The sequence below is a fragment of the Cyprinus carpio genome, chromosome A7, assembly GCF_018340385.1.
Source record: "Cyprinus carpio isolate SPL01 chromosome A7, ASM1834038v1, whole genome shotgun sequence".
Lineage (NCBI taxonomy): Eukaryota > Metazoa > Chordata > Actinopteri > Cypriniformes > Cyprinidae > Cyprinus > Cyprinus carpio.
In genome coordinates this window covers 12,164,625-12,182,320 of record NC_056578.1, presented here as the reverse complement: position 1 = coordinate 12,182,320, position 17,696 = coordinate 12,164,625, and the positions used below count along the sequence as shown (strand labels likewise).

At 39.2% G+C, this 17,696-nt stretch overlaps 1 protein-coding gene across 1 annotated transcript in view; it reads left to right on the top strand.

Moving 5' to 3' along the window:
* The window catches only part of LOC109066016 (chromodomain-helicase-DNA-binding protein 3-like), a 47,374-nt gene that overhangs the window by 13,299 nt on the left and 16,379 nt on the right, over positions 1–17,696 (top strand). Inside the window, exons 17-31 of the mRNA XM_042759706.1 lie at positions 1,129–1,250; positions 1,444–1,617; positions 1,762–1,903; positions 2,159–2,290; positions 3,608–3,725; positions 4,713–4,837; positions 10,839–11,070; positions 11,271–11,437; positions 13,313–13,490; positions 14,856–14,942; positions 15,398–15,483; positions 15,803–15,936; positions 16,064–16,208; positions 16,650–16,815; positions 16,905–17,056. Coding sequence (XP_042615640.1) covers positions 1,129–1,250; positions 1,444–1,617; positions 1,762–1,903; positions 2,159–2,290; positions 3,608–3,725; positions 4,713–4,837; positions 10,839–11,070; positions 11,271–11,437; positions 13,313–13,490; positions 14,856–14,942; positions 15,398–15,483; positions 15,803–15,936; positions 16,064–16,208; positions 16,650–16,815; positions 16,905–17,056 — 2,160 coding nt within the window. The remainder of the gene's footprint in view (positions 1–1,128; positions 1,251–1,443; positions 1,618–1,761; positions 1,904–2,158; positions 2,291–3,607; positions 3,726–4,712; positions 4,838–10,838; positions 11,071–11,270; positions 11,438–13,312; positions 13,491–14,855; positions 14,943–15,397; positions 15,484–15,802; positions 15,937–16,063; positions 16,209–16,649; positions 16,816–16,904; positions 17,057–17,696) is intronic.

Sequence of the window (17,696 nt, the reverse complement as noted above, 5' to 3'; positions counted from 1 at the left end):
GTCATTATCTAAGTTAAGAAAGTCACAGAGGGGAAAAAATATAGATCAATGTGTCTAATACGGTGAGTTTTTTTTTTTGTAGTTTGACTTTTTTGTATGTAATGTGTCTGCAGGTAACTGAAGAAACATTATATAGTGTAAAGTGTAAAGTTTAGGGTTATTTGAAATAATTGTCTTAGCACACATATTTGAATGCTGTACTGTTTTGTATTTTAATTTATTTAATAATAGTTTTTGATGACAAAGCTAAATTTTCAGCAGCCATTACTCCAGGCTACAGTGTCACATGATCCCTTAGAAACCATTCTAATGTGCTGATTTGTTGCTTAAGTAATATTTTGTATTATTATCGATGTTGAAAACAGTTGTGCTACTCACTATATTTGTGAAAACCTTTATACAAATTGAGTTCTTGCTAAAAACTGATATTAAGTATTTTTTTTAATCTTACTGACCCCAAAATTTTGAACGGTAGTGTGTATGCACTAGATGTGGTAGGATGATCTATATTAAAAATAATCTACACTTACAGAAATTACAGGAACACTTCAACAGTCTCCTCTGTGTCTCATCACCGTACGCTCTTCTGTATCATCCGCGCCACAAGGATGCGCTGCTTCTAAGTGTATTTTGCTTTGATTTGAAAGAAAACAGTGCATCCTTGTTGCGCGGATGATACAGAAGAGCATACACAGCATGCGGTGATATGGAGAGACACAGAGGAGACTGCTGACAAAGGAATTATTGAATAAAGTCTTATTTTTGTTTTCTTCGCCTACAAAAAGTGTTCCCGTCGCTTCATATAACCCAGATTGCACGTCTGATGGCAGATGGAGTATTCTGATGACGACTTTCATACCTTTTATGGACCTTGACACTGTTATTTACTTGGCAGTCTATGGGACAGTCACAGGCCTCCGGGTTTTCATCCAAAATATCTTAAATTGTGTTCCGAAGATGAACAAAGCTTTTAGGGGTTTGGAACGACATGGGGGTAAGTGATTAATGACAAAATTTTCATTTTGGGGTGGAGTATCCCTTTAAGGGACATGGTTAGGCTTGGTTAGGAAAGCACCTTGTATATTTCCAATTAAGTGAAAACTGAAGACAGTTGTTTTGGTTTGTTAGTTCTTCAGGAGACTGAATGACTACAAGATAGACCATAAGCTGCTGCTAACAGGAACTCCACTCCAGAACAACCTGGAAGAACTTTTCCACTTGCTCAACTTCCTGACGCCCAACCGCTTCAAGTATGACCATACACACAAAAGCACATTTATATTCTCAAACAGACCATAAAAGTGGCCTAAAAAGTAAAATGCATTTCTAGTGTGGCTGAAGTGTCCAGATACTTTTTGAGGACACTGTATGTGTAAATGTTAACACAGACATGTTTTAATTCACAAAATAATTGTACTGCATCGCTTTATTTCTGTCCCTCAGTAATCTAGAGGGTTTTCTAGAGGAGTTTGCGGACATCTCTAAAGAGGACCAGATTAAGAAACTGCACGACCTGCTCGGCCCACACATGCTCCGGAGACTGAAAGCTGATGTGTTTAAGAACATGCCAGCCAAAACTGAGCTGATCGTCCGAGTGGAGCTCAGCCCCATGCAGAAGTAAGTCCTACAACATTGATTTCATAAACAAAATGTGTTGACATGTATTTATTATCAAGATAATTTAAGATTGTTTAAATAAATTTCTTACTATGCGTGCTAGTCTTTTTCATATGTTTTTATGTGCACACTGTGTATAAACAGAAAATACTACAAGTTCATTCTGACGCGTAATTTCGAGGCGCTGAATTCTAAGGGAGGAGGGAACCAGGTGTCTCTGCTCAACATTATGATGGATCTAAAAAAGTGCTGCAACCACCCCTACCTCTTCCCTGTCGCTTCTGACGTAAGAATACACACTGTATCTCTCACAGCAACAAAAGTTTTCACTCTTCTTGGTCCTATCTTCGATTGGTGCGAAATTGATTTATGTAGTGTGAAATACTGCCACCTGCTGTCAGAAAATGTTATTTGAATGCTGTCGAAATGTTTAAGATAATACTTAATGTGTTTAACATTAATATATATAAGTTGTGTTTAGTGTTCGACAGGGGTTTTTGTTGTGCACATGTGTATCATAGACTGTCTTGCTGTGTTACAGGAAGCTCCCAAAACACCAAGTGGAGCGTATGAAGGTTCAGGTCTCACTAAGGCTTCTGGGAAACTCATGCTGCTGCAGAAAATGCTCAGAAAACTGAAAGAGCAAGGCCACCGAGTGCTAGTGTTCTCTCAGGTACAGACACACATCTAAATACTTTCACTCAGCCTGTATTTTATACATAAGAAGCTGTACTGTATTTGGTGTTACATGAACTCCCAAATTGTGGCTGTTTAGTGCCCCCAGGTGGTGCAAAGCACAAATTCGGACACGTGAAAACATTACAACTTATAAAGGTTTTTAAATAATGTTTATTTTATATATATATATATATATATATATATATATATATATATATATATATATATATATATATATATATATATATGTATACAGTGGGTACGGAAAGTATTCAGAGCCCCTTTAATTTTTCACTCTTTGTTATATTGCAGCCATTTGCTAAAATCAAAGTTAATTTTTTTTCCTCATTAATGTACACACAGCACCCCATATTGACAGAAAAACACAGAATTGTTGACATTTTTGCAGATTTATTAAAAAAGAAAAACTGAAATATCACATGGTCCTAAGTATTCAGATCCTTTGCTCAGTATTTAGTAGAAGCACCCTTTTGATCTAATACAGCCATGAGGTCAGTTTGGCTGGACGGCCAGCTCTAGGAAGGGTTCTGGTTGTCCCAAACGTCTTCCATTTAAGGATTATGGAGGCCACTGCGCTCTTAGGAACCTTAAGTGCAGCAGAAATTTTTTTGTAACCTTGGCCAGATCTGTGCCTTGCCACAATTCTGTTTCCGAGCTCTTCAGGCAGTTCTTTTGATCTCATGATTCTCATTTGCTCTGACATGCACTGTGAGTGGTAATGTCTTATATAGACAGGTGTGTGGCTTTCCTAATCAAGTCCAATCGGTATAATCAAACACAGCGGGACTCAAATGAAGGTGTACTGTAGAACCATCTCAAGGATGATCAGAAGAAATGGACAGCACCTGAGTTAAATATATGAGTGTCACAGCAAAGGGTCTGAATACTTAGGACCATGTGATATTTCAGTTTTTGTTTTTAATAAATCTGCAAAAATGTCAACAATTCTGTGTTTTTCTGTCAATATGGGGTGCTGTGTGTACATTAATGAGGAAAAAAAAATGAACAAATGATTTTAGCAAATGGCTGCAATATAACAAAGAGTGAAAAAAAAAGGGGTCTGAATACTTTCCGTGCCCACTGTGTGTGTATATATATATATATATATATATATATATATATATATATATATACACACATATAATTTCTGCTCCATTTTCAAATGAAACACCTTTGTGTTTCTAATAATTACAGTGCAATGTGGAGCTCATGACAGGCTAGGTGTTACTTGGATGGTCTCATTTGATCAGATATGGCGATCTTATTCATACTTACTCTGTTTCCCCCTCAGATGACCAAGATGCTGGATTTGCTGGAGGATTTCCTGGATTATGAGGGTTATAAATATGAGCGAATTGATGGAGGCATCACTGGAGCTCTCCGACAGGAAGCCATTGACAGATTTAATGGTAAAAGCAGCTCACCAGGCATACGTATTTTGTACATAAATTATCTGAGTAATATTTCTGTTGGGTTTTATGGATACAGCTAGAGAATTAGCCAGATCAGTGACTCTCAGTGGTGCTTTCAGGTGATATGTGAAAAGAAAAGGTATATTATAACATTGGTGACTAGGTGGTACTTAGATGGTCTGATATGAACAAGGGTGGTCTGGTTTGAAATGTTTGAGAACCACTGAGCCAGAGGTTTTGTTTTAATAGCTATTCAGATGTCATGACTAAATCATCTTTGCTCTCTACTCTCTCATCCCAGTCCAAATGTTGATGATTAATGTGAATTTAGAGAGAGATTTTTATTTGTTTGTAAGACTCATTCAATTATTGGAGCTATTGAGTCAGTTGTTTTTAGATGTGGAGAAAAGTATATGCCAAATGTTGAATGTCTTATCTTTTTTTATCTTTTTTATTTATTTTATTCTTGGGTAGGCAGAACTTGACATTTACAAGTGCAAAATTACTTGAGAACAGACATGGTTGCGATGTTATATCTCTGTTTAAAGCATTTATAAAGTCTGGAATATTTGTTGAATTTGAATGTTACAGAGTTTTTATTGAGATTTTAATCATTGTGTTATTTGTTATGATGACATAACTTTTTGGGTGGCCAAAATGTATAATGAAACAGTAAACAATTTCATATAAGTTTAAGGAATTTTTAAAATCAAAATCGACAGCAGTCGCAACCCTTTTAACACCAAGTTCTTCCTCATCTTGTTTGGGACAAATCCTGTATGTTTATTCATCACTGTCATATGTATATAGTATCATCCTGTTCACGGATAGCCACATAGATATATTTACATAATGGAATTTACAATTTATGATAGACCATATTAACAGCTTAGCAAAATCTCTATTGGTTGTTACCCCATAATGAGTACAAAAAATGTTTTGTTAAAATTATAAATCAGATCCCTTTCTCTTTCTGTCACACAGCTCCTGGTGCATGTCAGTTTTGTTTTCTTCTCTCTACACGAGCGGGAGGTCTGGGAATCAACTTGGCCACTGCGGACACAGTCATCATATTTGACTCTGACTGGAATCCCCACAATGATATACAAGTAAGTATAAAAAAGAGGAGTATCTCATACAGTTCATGCCAGCGCTCACAGATAATCCCTCTACTTGTGTGACACTTGTGTGACAGGTTTGTTCTGGTGTTTACTTTGTCATGTGTTTTGCCACTTGGTTGACAGATTGAGTACAGACTCATGAAACATAGGCCTCGTTTACACTACAGGTCTTGATGCCCAGTTCTGATTTGTTGCCTATATCTGATTTTTTTGGCTGTCTGTTTACACGTTCTTTCAATTGTGACCCATATCCGATTCATGTGTTTACACTTGCCATACCATCTGAAACATCGCGCATACATTGTTGTCATTTACCGCCTCCACATGTGCTTCCTCGAAAAAAAAAAACGACTTGTGCTGACAAAACGAGTCACAGTGAGCAATTAAAAAAAAAAAAAAAAAAAAAATATTGGGGGAAAAATGATATTCTCCATTAAAAGACCTTCTAAATGATTTATGATTTGTTGGAATCGGACAAAAAATGAGCCACACCCATTTGAAGTAGATAGTGAAGTCCTCCGTCTTTACTTATTATTAATTACTATATTAATAATTACAATACAGCTATTTTTTTATTTTATCTTTGCTATTATAAATAAGAACAGATGAAAAAAAAGTAGAACAAAAAAAGCCTAGAAAGAAACAAATAATGCATTACCTTTGTCATTTTATATCTTTCATGATTTATATCATTCATGTACGACAAACAATCAAATGTAAAAATAACTTAAGTGTGTTCATTACGAATAAATTGATTATTAAAACTACAAAAGCAGTTCATTGAAGTGCAGTGAGTGATTCCCTCTTTTCATTTATTGTTAGATTAACATTATGATAATGATACACATCATTAGGGGTGTAAATCGGATGGTTCGTCACGATACGATATGATATCGATTCTCATACCCAGCGATACGATATTTTCCGAGAACCTCAAAAAATTCTACGATACGATTCGCTTCGATACAGGAGTATATCGATCGATATATCGATATTTTGATATTTTATATCTATTTTAAACAACCATCTACATTTTTATTAACTCACAAATGCAACCAAAATGTATAACAAGAACATTTATCTGAAAATTTTACATTCTGTACCTCAGTTTGGACATTCACTACAAAAAAATAGGCCTACACATTTTTTTAAATAATAAAGAAAATAAACAATTGGAAAAACAATTCTGGCTGCTGCTATGGGCTCAGTGCTAAAAATCTTTTCTACAGATAACCAAATTACAAGCAATAGCAGAAAATAACTACAATACAACAAAGACACAAGTTCAATAAACAGTGCTTTTCAGGTTTTTCAGCTCAGTCAAAAATAAATTTTCAGGTACGCTACAGAAATGTAAGGTTAATCAAATGTAAAATAACTGCACAGTCTTCACTCTATAAATTAAATATAGATGAATCATTTCTGATGTTATAATGGTTATTTAGTCAGGAGCAGTGAGCATTTGTATTTTTCTTTGACAGCATTAGATTTATTATTAGTTTGCTCTCACTTTAAGAACGAAGCACGGATTTAATATACTGATACACACGCCTTTTCTTTCTCAACTGTTTACGTTAAGACATCTGCCTAATGACTGTTTACTAGGATATACGTCAAAATGTGCATTTTGATTTAATTTTGTCTGTATTTATTCATCTATGCACAAAAAAGCAGAAGAGAGCTCAATTTAGTATTCATGCGGTCTAGACGTGGCTGTCTGTGTGTGTGCACGCGCTTCAGATGTGTGCGCTGAAAACTTCTCACACAGTGCTCGACTGTTCCACCAACAATCACGAGCGTCTTTTATGCTTCACCTTGTGCCTTCGGGCAAGGGCAGTCCTTATATCGAGTCCTGATACGCGAGTTTGAGCGAGAATGCACGCGTTGGCGGTAATGCATAGACGGAAATTATGTGAAAATGTGGACAGTGCCAAATAAGGTGCCAATTTATACTACAGATATCGATCTTTTACGTGTGGCATCGATGCATCGTATCGTCAGACATCGTATCGATGTATCGATCCATATCAATAAATCATTACACCCCTAGTCATTATATACATGCACTTCGGATGACAGTCAGCGCGAATTTTTTTGCCTGTAGCTCAAAATAAGCAGTGCGAATTTACACTCATTTTGCCAGCGTGGGTCACATATGACGTCGTTAAACCGCGGAGAAGTACCAACTTGTCGCAGTTTTAATGACATACAGAATGCAATGCCTCAAAAAAACCGATCTGCCTGTTTACATGACAGTCGCATTGACACATATCTGATTTATATCCGATTTGTTTCCACATATGAATGAGGCCTGAAACTGATCTCGAAATATCCGAATGCATGTGTTTTTTCCCGTTTACACTGTCATAGAACAGATACGATCTGTGTCACATATGAGCAAAAAAAATCTGAATTGGGTCACATTTACTGGCAGTGTAAATGAGGCCATAGATTCCCTTTCAGTCAATCACTTCGACGTTGTGTTGAAGTTCCAACACTAGGGGTCCCAAAATTTACACAACACACCACTGACATCAACCAAAAAATCCCAATTAAAATAACCAACAAAATTTGCATAGCGGGCCATGCCCTGAATATCCTGGTGTAAATAGGCCAGTTTTGCATTTGCTTACTCGTTCTGTTCCTCTGAGCCAATGCAGCCTCTCTCTCTGAGGTGTGGCACATCATTCACCTTTCTTCTCTTTCCCTTCCTCACACACAGATAAGTGTAGTGAAAGTACTCTTGGGTGCTTCAACTGTGATATTTAAATGGTGATCTGACTGGCACGATCACTGTGTTCAGTGTTTGGGCCGTGCCCACACTGAAGCAGTCCTTGTGGATGGGTTATGTCCTTCGTGTGAGGACATGCCCATAGGCATGCTGAGCTTGCTACTCACATTCTTTTCTGCAAACCTCTCGTTCCTCCCACAGCGCAAGTCTTCCAGTAGAGTTACCGGATGAGTTTGAGAGCTTGTCTCAGTTCAAGCTTGATTTCTCATTTGGGGCTCGTGAGGAGGATGAGCTGTCGATCGCAGCATCGGAGAGTGGGCTAGTACAATCAGAAGCTGATGACTCAGCTGGAGCAGCACCTCTGGGTGCTTCACTTAATTCTGAGGCTAACACTGAGATATCCGGGCAGCTGACAGCATCAGGCTTGAGTAGACTTCTCCACCCTGCCCCAGATGCTCTTGGCTGGATGATTGGTTCTTGGGTTCCGAGCGGGACACATAGCCTTGCCCCGCCCCAGTTCTTTTCTTCATGGAAGTGCATGAAGAGCTGACAAAATTGTGGAAGGCACCTTTTTCTGACAGAACACAGTACACGACTCCTCCGTTCTCACCACCCTCAAGGGTGGTCCAGTGTGGGGGTATAGAAAGGTCCCTCAGGTGGAGAGAGCGATTGCGGTGCATCTGTGCCCACAAAACACCACCACTCAAGACTCCCATCCAGGGAGTGTGGTTTACCCCGTCTCTTGTTACGAGAGCTTATGCTGCTTCTGGACAAGTTGTGTCAGAGCAGTGATTTGCTCCCATCGCATGTCATAACTCACCCACCATCTCCTTCTTTTGAGTGAGTAGAGACTCAAGTCTCTGTGAACCACTCACATTCCATGTGACCTCAATCATGCAGCGGACTCACTTGCGGGACAGGTTACACTCCAGGGCAAGTGGAGACTCCATCCCCATATGGTTCAGGTGATCGGGAGTCGATTTGGCCAGGCACAGATAGATCTGTTTGCCTTGCAAGAATCCTCCCATTGCCCACTGTGTTATTCCCTGACTGAGCCTCCCATCGGCACGGACACCTACGCAAGTATGCATTCCCCCCAGTGAGCCTCATCTCACAGACTCTGTGCAAAGTCAGGGAGGATATGGTCAGGTCTTGATGGTGGCAACATATTGGCAAACCTTATGCTTATGGCATCAGCCCCTCCCTGGTGCATTCCCCTGAGAAGGGAATTTTCAGCAATTTTGCACCTGTGCCCAGACCTTTGGAACCTCCATATCTGGTCCCTGGACGGGACGAGGAGGAATTCAGAGGCCTTTTACCCACAGTGATAAATACCATTACTCAGGTTATGGCCCCTTCTGAAGAACTAGTGTTATTCCTAGGTGGAGGACCCATGGAGAGGGCCTGGACAGGCACCTATCTGCATCTACACTCAAGTACCTCTTTTTCACCAAGGCAGTTTGAGTGCTTGTTCGGAGCCAGAGCCTAGTTTCAAATCATTTCTTTGTCTTTCGACACCCAAAGCACCAGCTCTCAACCAGGAAAAGTGGTTCGTAAGTAGCACCAAAACATTGCTGGTCCAGAAGTAAGAACTGCTTACATCAGGGGCCGGGGGCGGGGTTACCATGACCAACAAGATGGACAGAAACTTTTGACCACCATTTTTGAAACAGCAGCTAAACACGAACATGTTGAATTCGCTGTGTTTGGATGCCGATATAGATTTACAAAGCCATGAACATCAATAGCAATGCAATGTCCACCACTGTTGATTGTGTGTTCATCTCTAACAAGCCTGTTGTGTTTGGCGCTGCAGTGCTAGCATTACAGGGAAAGATGACATGTAGTCAGTGACGTAAGACCTGGCTCTGTGGTGGCTCTCTAGCCTGTGGAAAGGCAAACCAGTTCTTAGAAGGCTCGCCAGTTGAACCAACTCCGAACCGGCAATAGCACTGGCACTGAACTAGCACCCGGTTCATGCTGGTGGAAAAGGGGTAAAGGTGTATATAGCCTCTATAGCAGCGAACCATGACACTGTGGGGGAAGATCGGTGGGGAAGCATGATCTTTCTTTGTTTACCTTTATTGTCCCCCTTAGGGGATACTAGTTTTGCAGCAGTAAGTCACAACACATACAGACAATGCATGAGGTTTCGGAGGTTGAATCCTCCGAGACCGCACATTATCCCCTTATCTTGGGATCTCTCTGTGGTCCCTCATGACTTACAGAGAGATCAGTTTGAGCCTCTCTAGTCAGCTGAGCTTAGTTCCCTCTCTAAGAAGACAGCCATCCTGACTGTGCTCATTTCTATCAAGAGGGTGGGGGGCTCTGTAAGTCCTCTCCATCAATAAAACGTGCCTAGAATTCGGTCTGGCAGACGCTCACATTGTCCTGAGACGCTGACCTGTATATGTGGCCAAGGTTCCCTCTACTCCCTTTAGGGACCAAGTGGTGACCCTGCAAGCTATCCCTCCTGGCAAGGGAGACCCCATCTTTTGTACCTAGTGTGTGCCCTGTGCATCGATTTGGAGCTTTGGAGGACAGCGGAAATGGAAGGCTGTCTTCAAACAGATAATCTTCCACTGGATTGTGTATACGATTCTCCTGCCAGTGGCTTACTGCACTCAGTGTTTCCCCTAGACAGAGTGTTGCTCTGTCACCATGTACTGTGTTTGATTGTTCCCCCCTTAAGTGGAGTCCATCACAGAACCTTCCCTATGTAGTACTTACTTCTAGTAATTCCATAAGATGCATCTCCACATCACCTCCCTTAGGGTAGGATGTGGTCTCCATAGTGTTCTTTTCTCACTTGAGGAAATGAAAACTTCCCAACAACCAGGTTCACCAGCCACTGAATCTTTATTAGTATTTTGAAGCAGAAGAAAAGGCTTGCAGCTGAGATGACATCCGGCATCTCTATTATGTATGGTAACCCTCTTTCCTTGATGGAGGGAACAGAGATATTGTGTCCTTTATGCCACAACTCTGAATTGCCACTGAGTGGGTTGAGACACTTTCTAGACTCCTTAGATCAAAACGAGTGAGCAAATGCCACACTGGCCTATTTATACCTGGATATCCAGGGCGTGATCAGCTCTGCGAATTTTCCCGCCAAATTCATTGGCCTCTTCCCTAGTGTTGGACCTCCGACACAACGTTTTCGCTTCGTCCATCTGTGAGGTTTCAAAGCTAAACATTTTTTAGAAAGCTCAATGTAGCAGTTTCTACATAATTTTGAATCTTATCTCTTTCTCACAGGCCTTTAGCCGAGCTCACCGTATTGGTCAGGCCAATAAGGTGATGATATATCGGTTCGTGACACGGGCCTCAGTGGAGGAACGAATTACTCAGGTGGCCAAAAGGAAGATGATGCTCACACACCTGGTGGTGCGGCCCGGTCTGGGATCAAAAGCCGGATCCATGTCTAAACAAGAGTTGGATGACATTCTCAAGTTTGGCACAGAGGAGCTTTTCAAGGATGAGATTGAGGGTAGGATTGATAAATTAAATTGACTGATGTGTAGAAATAAATGAACAACCAAATCATTTGATAATTTAGTCAAATACTGAATATCTTTGTTAAAAATTTTATGAAAATCACTTGCTCTGTAACCCATAATTGTGCCCAAAGTCTATGCAACACTTTGTTATGCTGAAGGTTCACGAATTTCAATTTTTTTTTTTCAGCAGGGGACAATAAGGATGATGACAGCAGCGTAATTCACTATGACAATGTTGCTATCGAACGTTTGCTAGATCGCAGCCAGGATGCCACAGATGACTCTGACATGCAGAACATGAACGAGTATCTGAGCTCCTTCAAGGTGGCCCAGTACACTGTCAGAGAAGATGACAAGGTGGGAGACATTTTTGAGGAGTATCTTTTAAGGAATATGAAAGATGACATTCAGTCGCCTCACCAATATTTCAACAATAATTCTGAAAAAATGAGCCATAAAGCGTTTTAATTTAACATCTATCTGAAGTATGTACCACTTATATCTCTAACTTTACCTGCTAGAGGATTTTCTTTTTTTCAGATACATTTAATTTTTGTAATATTTTATCTCAGACGTTTCTCCTAAAATTCAAGAGATATGTAAATAGATATGAAATCGATATACACTACTATTGACCATGTTCAGTATTGATAATAAGAAATATTTCTTGCGCACCATATAAGCATATGTCTAAAGTAAGTGAGTGATGTCTAAAGGATCATGTGACACTAAAGACTAGAGTAATGGCTGCAGAAAATTCAGCTTTGCTATCACAGGAATAAATTACAGTATATTTCAAAATGTATTCAAGTATAAAACAGTTGTTTTAAATTGTAATAATATTTCACAGTACTATTGGTTTTACATAATTTTTGATCAAATATATTGAGCCTTGATGAGCATAAAAGACAAAAATTAGTACCGACCACAAACCTTTAGACAGTAGTGCAAAATAGACACAAACATTTTTGACATACAGTAAGAGTACAAAGCTATAAAAGTAACATGGATAACATGTCTCAGATAATGTTTGAGTTTTATTTATACGTAGATCTTTTCTGAAACTCTAGAGCAGTGGTTTTCAAACGTTTTACAGTCACGTACCCCCCCCCAGGCATTTAATGTTCTTCCGCATACCTCTCACACTAAGACTACAGTCACAAAGTATTTGAAAAACATGCACTTGTAACACACATACCTTTGTAAAATAACTCCCTTTTATCAAACACATTTGAATGCAGCCTATCATATATTTTTAAGTAAATTACTCACCATTTAAGGAGATGGGTGTGCTTGATATGACTTGCATTACTCTGCGATGTTTGACTGTATCGGGGAGAGTCTGAGTTTTAAATTGCTCTCTGAGGACAGTCTGTATCGATATTTGTCCTTTATGCTTGTGATTGCAAAGGTACGTTGTCACAAAGGGCATCAAAGTCTTTACAGCATGATTTACAGTAAGGGTAAAATCTTTGCGAGGCAGGGGGAGCTGCCACGAAAACCTGCCACCCCTGGAGGCAGCTCCCAATCCGATAGATGCGTGTGAACGAACAGACAGTGCAACCCGGGTCTCCTTCTGTTCTTTTCATATTTGTCTGGCACCTTACACAATATATAACTCTGCCGTTTTTTACCAGCGGGAGCCGCAACAGTACGCAAAATAGGTCAATATTCACCATTAACCAAACGCTGGCTCAAGATCAAAGCAAATAGACAATGGATCCCGCCTTTCCTTCTACTCTTATTAGCATACCTATTTGCCACCTTAGCTTATATATTTTTTCCTCTCTTTTAATCGGTAATGGAGCTTGTATACTGTTTAACAAAGGTCAAGAGTGGATTTAATTGGATGTCATGGATTTGACCTTTTATGGCACTACAATTTTTTTGTTGGTAGACTAGAAGGGGGACGCCTATATATTTTGCCTGTGAGAAACACATGCTCAGTCGAATGTTATTTAAGAGTGAAATCTAATTTAATTAACAGTACATTTCAGTATTTTGTTCATGTACCCCCTCCATCACTTCGCCTACCCCCAGGGGTACGCATACCCCAGTTTGAGAACCACTGCTCTAGGGGATACTAGAGAGTACTGGGGTCTTTTTTCAGGAGAAACCTGCAAAAGCAAGAGCAAGAGATGTGGTCTCCATTTCCTTTCCATAGAATATTATTGGTGTCTTTGAGAAACAAATGAGATATTAAGGAGATATCATTTGTTGTTGTGTGTCCAGATAGAGGAGATCGAGAGAGAGATCATTAAACAGGAAGAGAATGTGGATCCTGATTACTGGGAGAAACTCTTGAGGCATCACTATGAACAACAGCAGGAAGATCTGGCCCGCAATCTCGGCAAAGGAAAGAGAGTCCGCAAACAAGTCAACTACAATGACGCGGCTCAGGAGGACCAAGGTACAGTACAACACTTCCTACAGAATTTTCTTTCAGCAAAACAATTTGCGTGAAAAGTTTAAAAATAAATGAATATCAATATTTCTTAGAATTTGGAATGTTGCATTTTGCTTCAGTGACAGCAGCACTTGAACTCCATGAATTTTCCTGGTTTTTGTTTTTATTTTGCTTTTTAAACCTGACTATCATGTTCACCAGCATATTTTGAGAATGATCCAAAAACATCTTGTGCTTCAATGGAAGAACATCTAACTGTCTGTACACACAAGGAGTCACATGATCTATGTAACAAATTCGATCATTTGATTAGTGACCTTAGTGAAATAGTCAGTCATCTGAAATATTTCTCCATTTCATGTCAAAATATTTCTTTGTTTTAAGTTTGTCAAGGTTTATATTCAATTTTGAAGCTGAGATTTTCAGTGTGGTCTCAGACTTTTGGACCCCACTGTATTGTAATTAGCCCATTCTTCTTGCCTTTTATTATAATAAACCATGTTTGTGCTTGTCATATAAATGTAGCATATTATCTCATTTAAATCTCCAAAATTACATCTTGTAGCAGTTTCATTCTTGGCATGTGGTTTACTACTTTACTTTTGATTGAGTGGGAAAGGAAAACTATATCCCACACAGTGCTGTTTTGGTCAGGTTAGAACAGCCACATGCAGTTGACTCAAAAATGGCTACATCCACTACACCCAGGGGATGCCAAAGTGTGGCAGCTTTTCATTTATGTGTCAAAAGGAGAAAAACAAAATGGTCAGGAATAAGACAAATAACAGAAAAGAAAAAGGAGGTTTTATCCAGAAAGTAATAGTATGGAATTTATGGTTTTGTGATGGTGCTTACGGCTGCATAATTACAGAGATAACTGAGATTAACTGTTGGTACAAATACTTTTCTTTGTATATCCAAGCAACCTGACTTGCAGGGTCATAAAGTTGCAGCATTTCCTCTGCAGAATATATTACAAATGCACAGAAAACAATCTGCTGGCCTTTTTAAAAATTTGACAGCAGCCTGTGCTTCAATAATTGACATTTGTGGGTTTTCATTTTGGTTTAAGCAGCCCTGTAGGACTAAATCATTCTCTCTGACAGCTGAATTTGAACCGAATGCTTGTGCAGGGTTAGATAAGTGGAGATACAGAACATTTTGTCACAAAAGAGCCAAATATGAAACGATCACATCTGTCTTTTTCCACTGTTGGAGAGGATTGTCAAACAGATATATATTTTGGTTGGGCTTTATTTGAGGATTCTGGTGAATGGATGTTGTTTGACAACTGCTGAACATACACTGTACTGTGGTTTGTACTTCGTATTCATTACTGATAGTGCTCATTTCTATATGCTGTTACAGAATGGCATGCTGACATTTCAGATAACCAATCAGAATACTCCGTGGGCTCAGAGGAGGAAGATGAGGACTTTGATGAGAGGCCTGAGGGTGAGGAGCAAACAGACACACTCTCAATTCTCATTAACATATTGTTCTTTATAATAAAAATAAAAATAAACATTAATACAATGTTCTTACTACTAATAATAACAATAATAATAAAATCATAATAACAATGTTTTTATTATAATATTTTATTTATAAATGAAAGCTTTACTCACAAATGTACAATTATAACTAATAAATCCCCACACATTTGGCCTCTTTTAGACCTCTTAATCAAGACATTTATTTGCTCTCTTTGACTTTTGGTACCTTGTTGGGACGTCTTGTGGCTTTGTCAGGTTTTGCTATTCTTCTGGAGGCACATTCAAAGTTTATGCATTGCAGCTGTTCAGGATCATGTATCCTTCCTGTGCTATAACCCTGTTTCCTGATGCTGGCTCAGTGAGATGGACATGTTGAACTGATCTCTTGGCTGACTCTCCCCTCCCCTCGTCCAGGTCGCAGACAGTCACGCAGGCAGCTCAGAAATGAGAAGGATAAACCACTGCCACCCCTGTTGGCCAGAGTGGGTGGCAACATTGAGGTACTGTGCACTTATTCTTTATTTGTTTAATCACAGCTTATTGTGATTTATAATTTATTTTCTGCGTGTTTGCTTATCTGGAGGTCGCCTGCGTGTCTAGTACATACAGCATCTCTGGATGCGTGCCTCTCATAATTAAATTGACTGACATGCAGCTGGAGATAACAGTGCTGCATTTTTTCCCATTTTGAGAATTGCCCAGGAACGTTTCATAATGTCAATAAAAGCATACCTGTTTTTCATATAAGGCTTGATTAGATTAAAACAATGTACATAAAAATGGAATCTGTCATCTTCTGCTTAATTGTGTGTTGGTCAGGTATTGGGCTTTAATACGCGTCAGAGAAAAGCTTTCCTGAATGCCATCATGAGATGGGGGATGCCGGCTCAGGATGCCTTCTCATCCCAGTGGCTCGTGCGAGACCTCCGTGGCAAGAGTGAAAAGGAGTTCAAGTATGACTTTCTTTACCAGTAAATGTGTTTGGAAAATTTTATTTGATATAGAAATGTGTACATTTCAGACTTGGGTACTGCTAAGGAAACTTCTCTTTTCCATTTTCTTTCTTTGTTTCCCTGGCAGGGCATACGTGTCGCTCTTCATGAGGCACCTCTGTGAGCCGGTGGCTGACGGTTCAGAGACCTTCGCTGATGGTGTCCCGCGTGAAGGGCTCTGCAGGCAGCCGGTTCTCACACGTATAGGAGTCATGTCTCTGGTAAAGAAGAAGGTTAGTGCGAATCTGCCACATTTTTTATTCAGCAAAGATGCGTTAAATTAATTTTTTAAAATTCTATTCATCAAAGAATTCTGGAAAAAAGTATGGTTTACACAAAAATATTAAATATTAAGCAGCACAGCTGTTTTCAACATTGATAATAATAAGAAATGTTTATTGAGCACCATATCTATATATTAGATTGATTTTTGAAGGATCATGTGACACTGAAGACTGGAGTAATGCCTGCTGAGAATTCAGCTTCAGTCATCACAGAAAAAAATTACATTTTCAGATTTATTAAAATAGAAAACAGTTTGTTTTACTGTAATCATATTTCTTTTTTGTGCTCCACTTAGCTGTTATAGATTATTTGATTGATTGATTGATTGCACAAATTGCACTAGATTTTTATTGTATTGAAGAGGCAGGTGTGTTTTACATTGTGTGCAGGTGCAAGAGTTTGAGCACATTAACGGGAAATGGAGCATGCCTGAACTGAAGCCAGAGATTACTGTGGACTCCAAGAAATCTTCAAGAGCTTCTTCACCTGCCATTAAGACAGATACTCCCACACCTGAAATGAGCTGCAACAACACACCTTGCACCTCCAAACCAGGTACAAATCCACCTTAATCCCTCATATGCAGCTCAAAGAGAGAATCTCTCACACACAGAGACTTTACCTGCAATAACATGTTCCCACAGCCACTCCCTCTCCACCTGACAAGATAGAAAAGAGTACGAAAGAGGTAGAGAAAGATGAATGTGAGTCCCAAACAGAACCAGAAAGGGAGAGAGAGAAGGAAAAAGCAAAAGGAAAGGAGGGGGAGAGTGTGGAAAGCACAGAACATGCAGAGGTAAGTGTGTGTGTGTGTGTGTGTGTGTGTGTGTGTGTGTGTGTGTGTGTGTGTGTGTGTGTGTGTGTGTGTGTGTGTGTGTGTGTGTGTTGCCTACATTTTCAGGACCAAATCCAAAACATGGTTAGGTTTAGGGGTTATAAAATGGCATTAGATCAATATAAAAACAATAGAAGTATGAACAATAGAAATAAATATGCAGCATGATAAATGTGGGTGTGGCAGGGACCATTTTAATAGGTAGATTTTGCAAAACACTGTGTGAACCTGTCTGAATAAATGTATTGTTTCAAAAAGTGTGTGTGTGTGTGTTTGCTTGTTTTATGAAGATAAAATTACACCACACAGTAATCATTCATCCAGGTTCTTCACAAGCTTCAAAGCTGCTTTTAGCAATGACTTTAATGATCTGTTGAACATTATATAAAGTAAATTTTTAGTAAGTCAATAAAGTCACACCTATGATTTAGAGTGCGGCATATATAAGGAAAAGGGCCTTTATAACAAACCGATGGTTTATTAATTAACTGCGTGAAGGCACTGAGCTGTATGATGTCTGTTGCATAATCCTGCAAAAGATTGCACGCTATTCTTGACTAAATAACTTTTGTAACTTTCATAAGTGTAGCGAACCTCATCT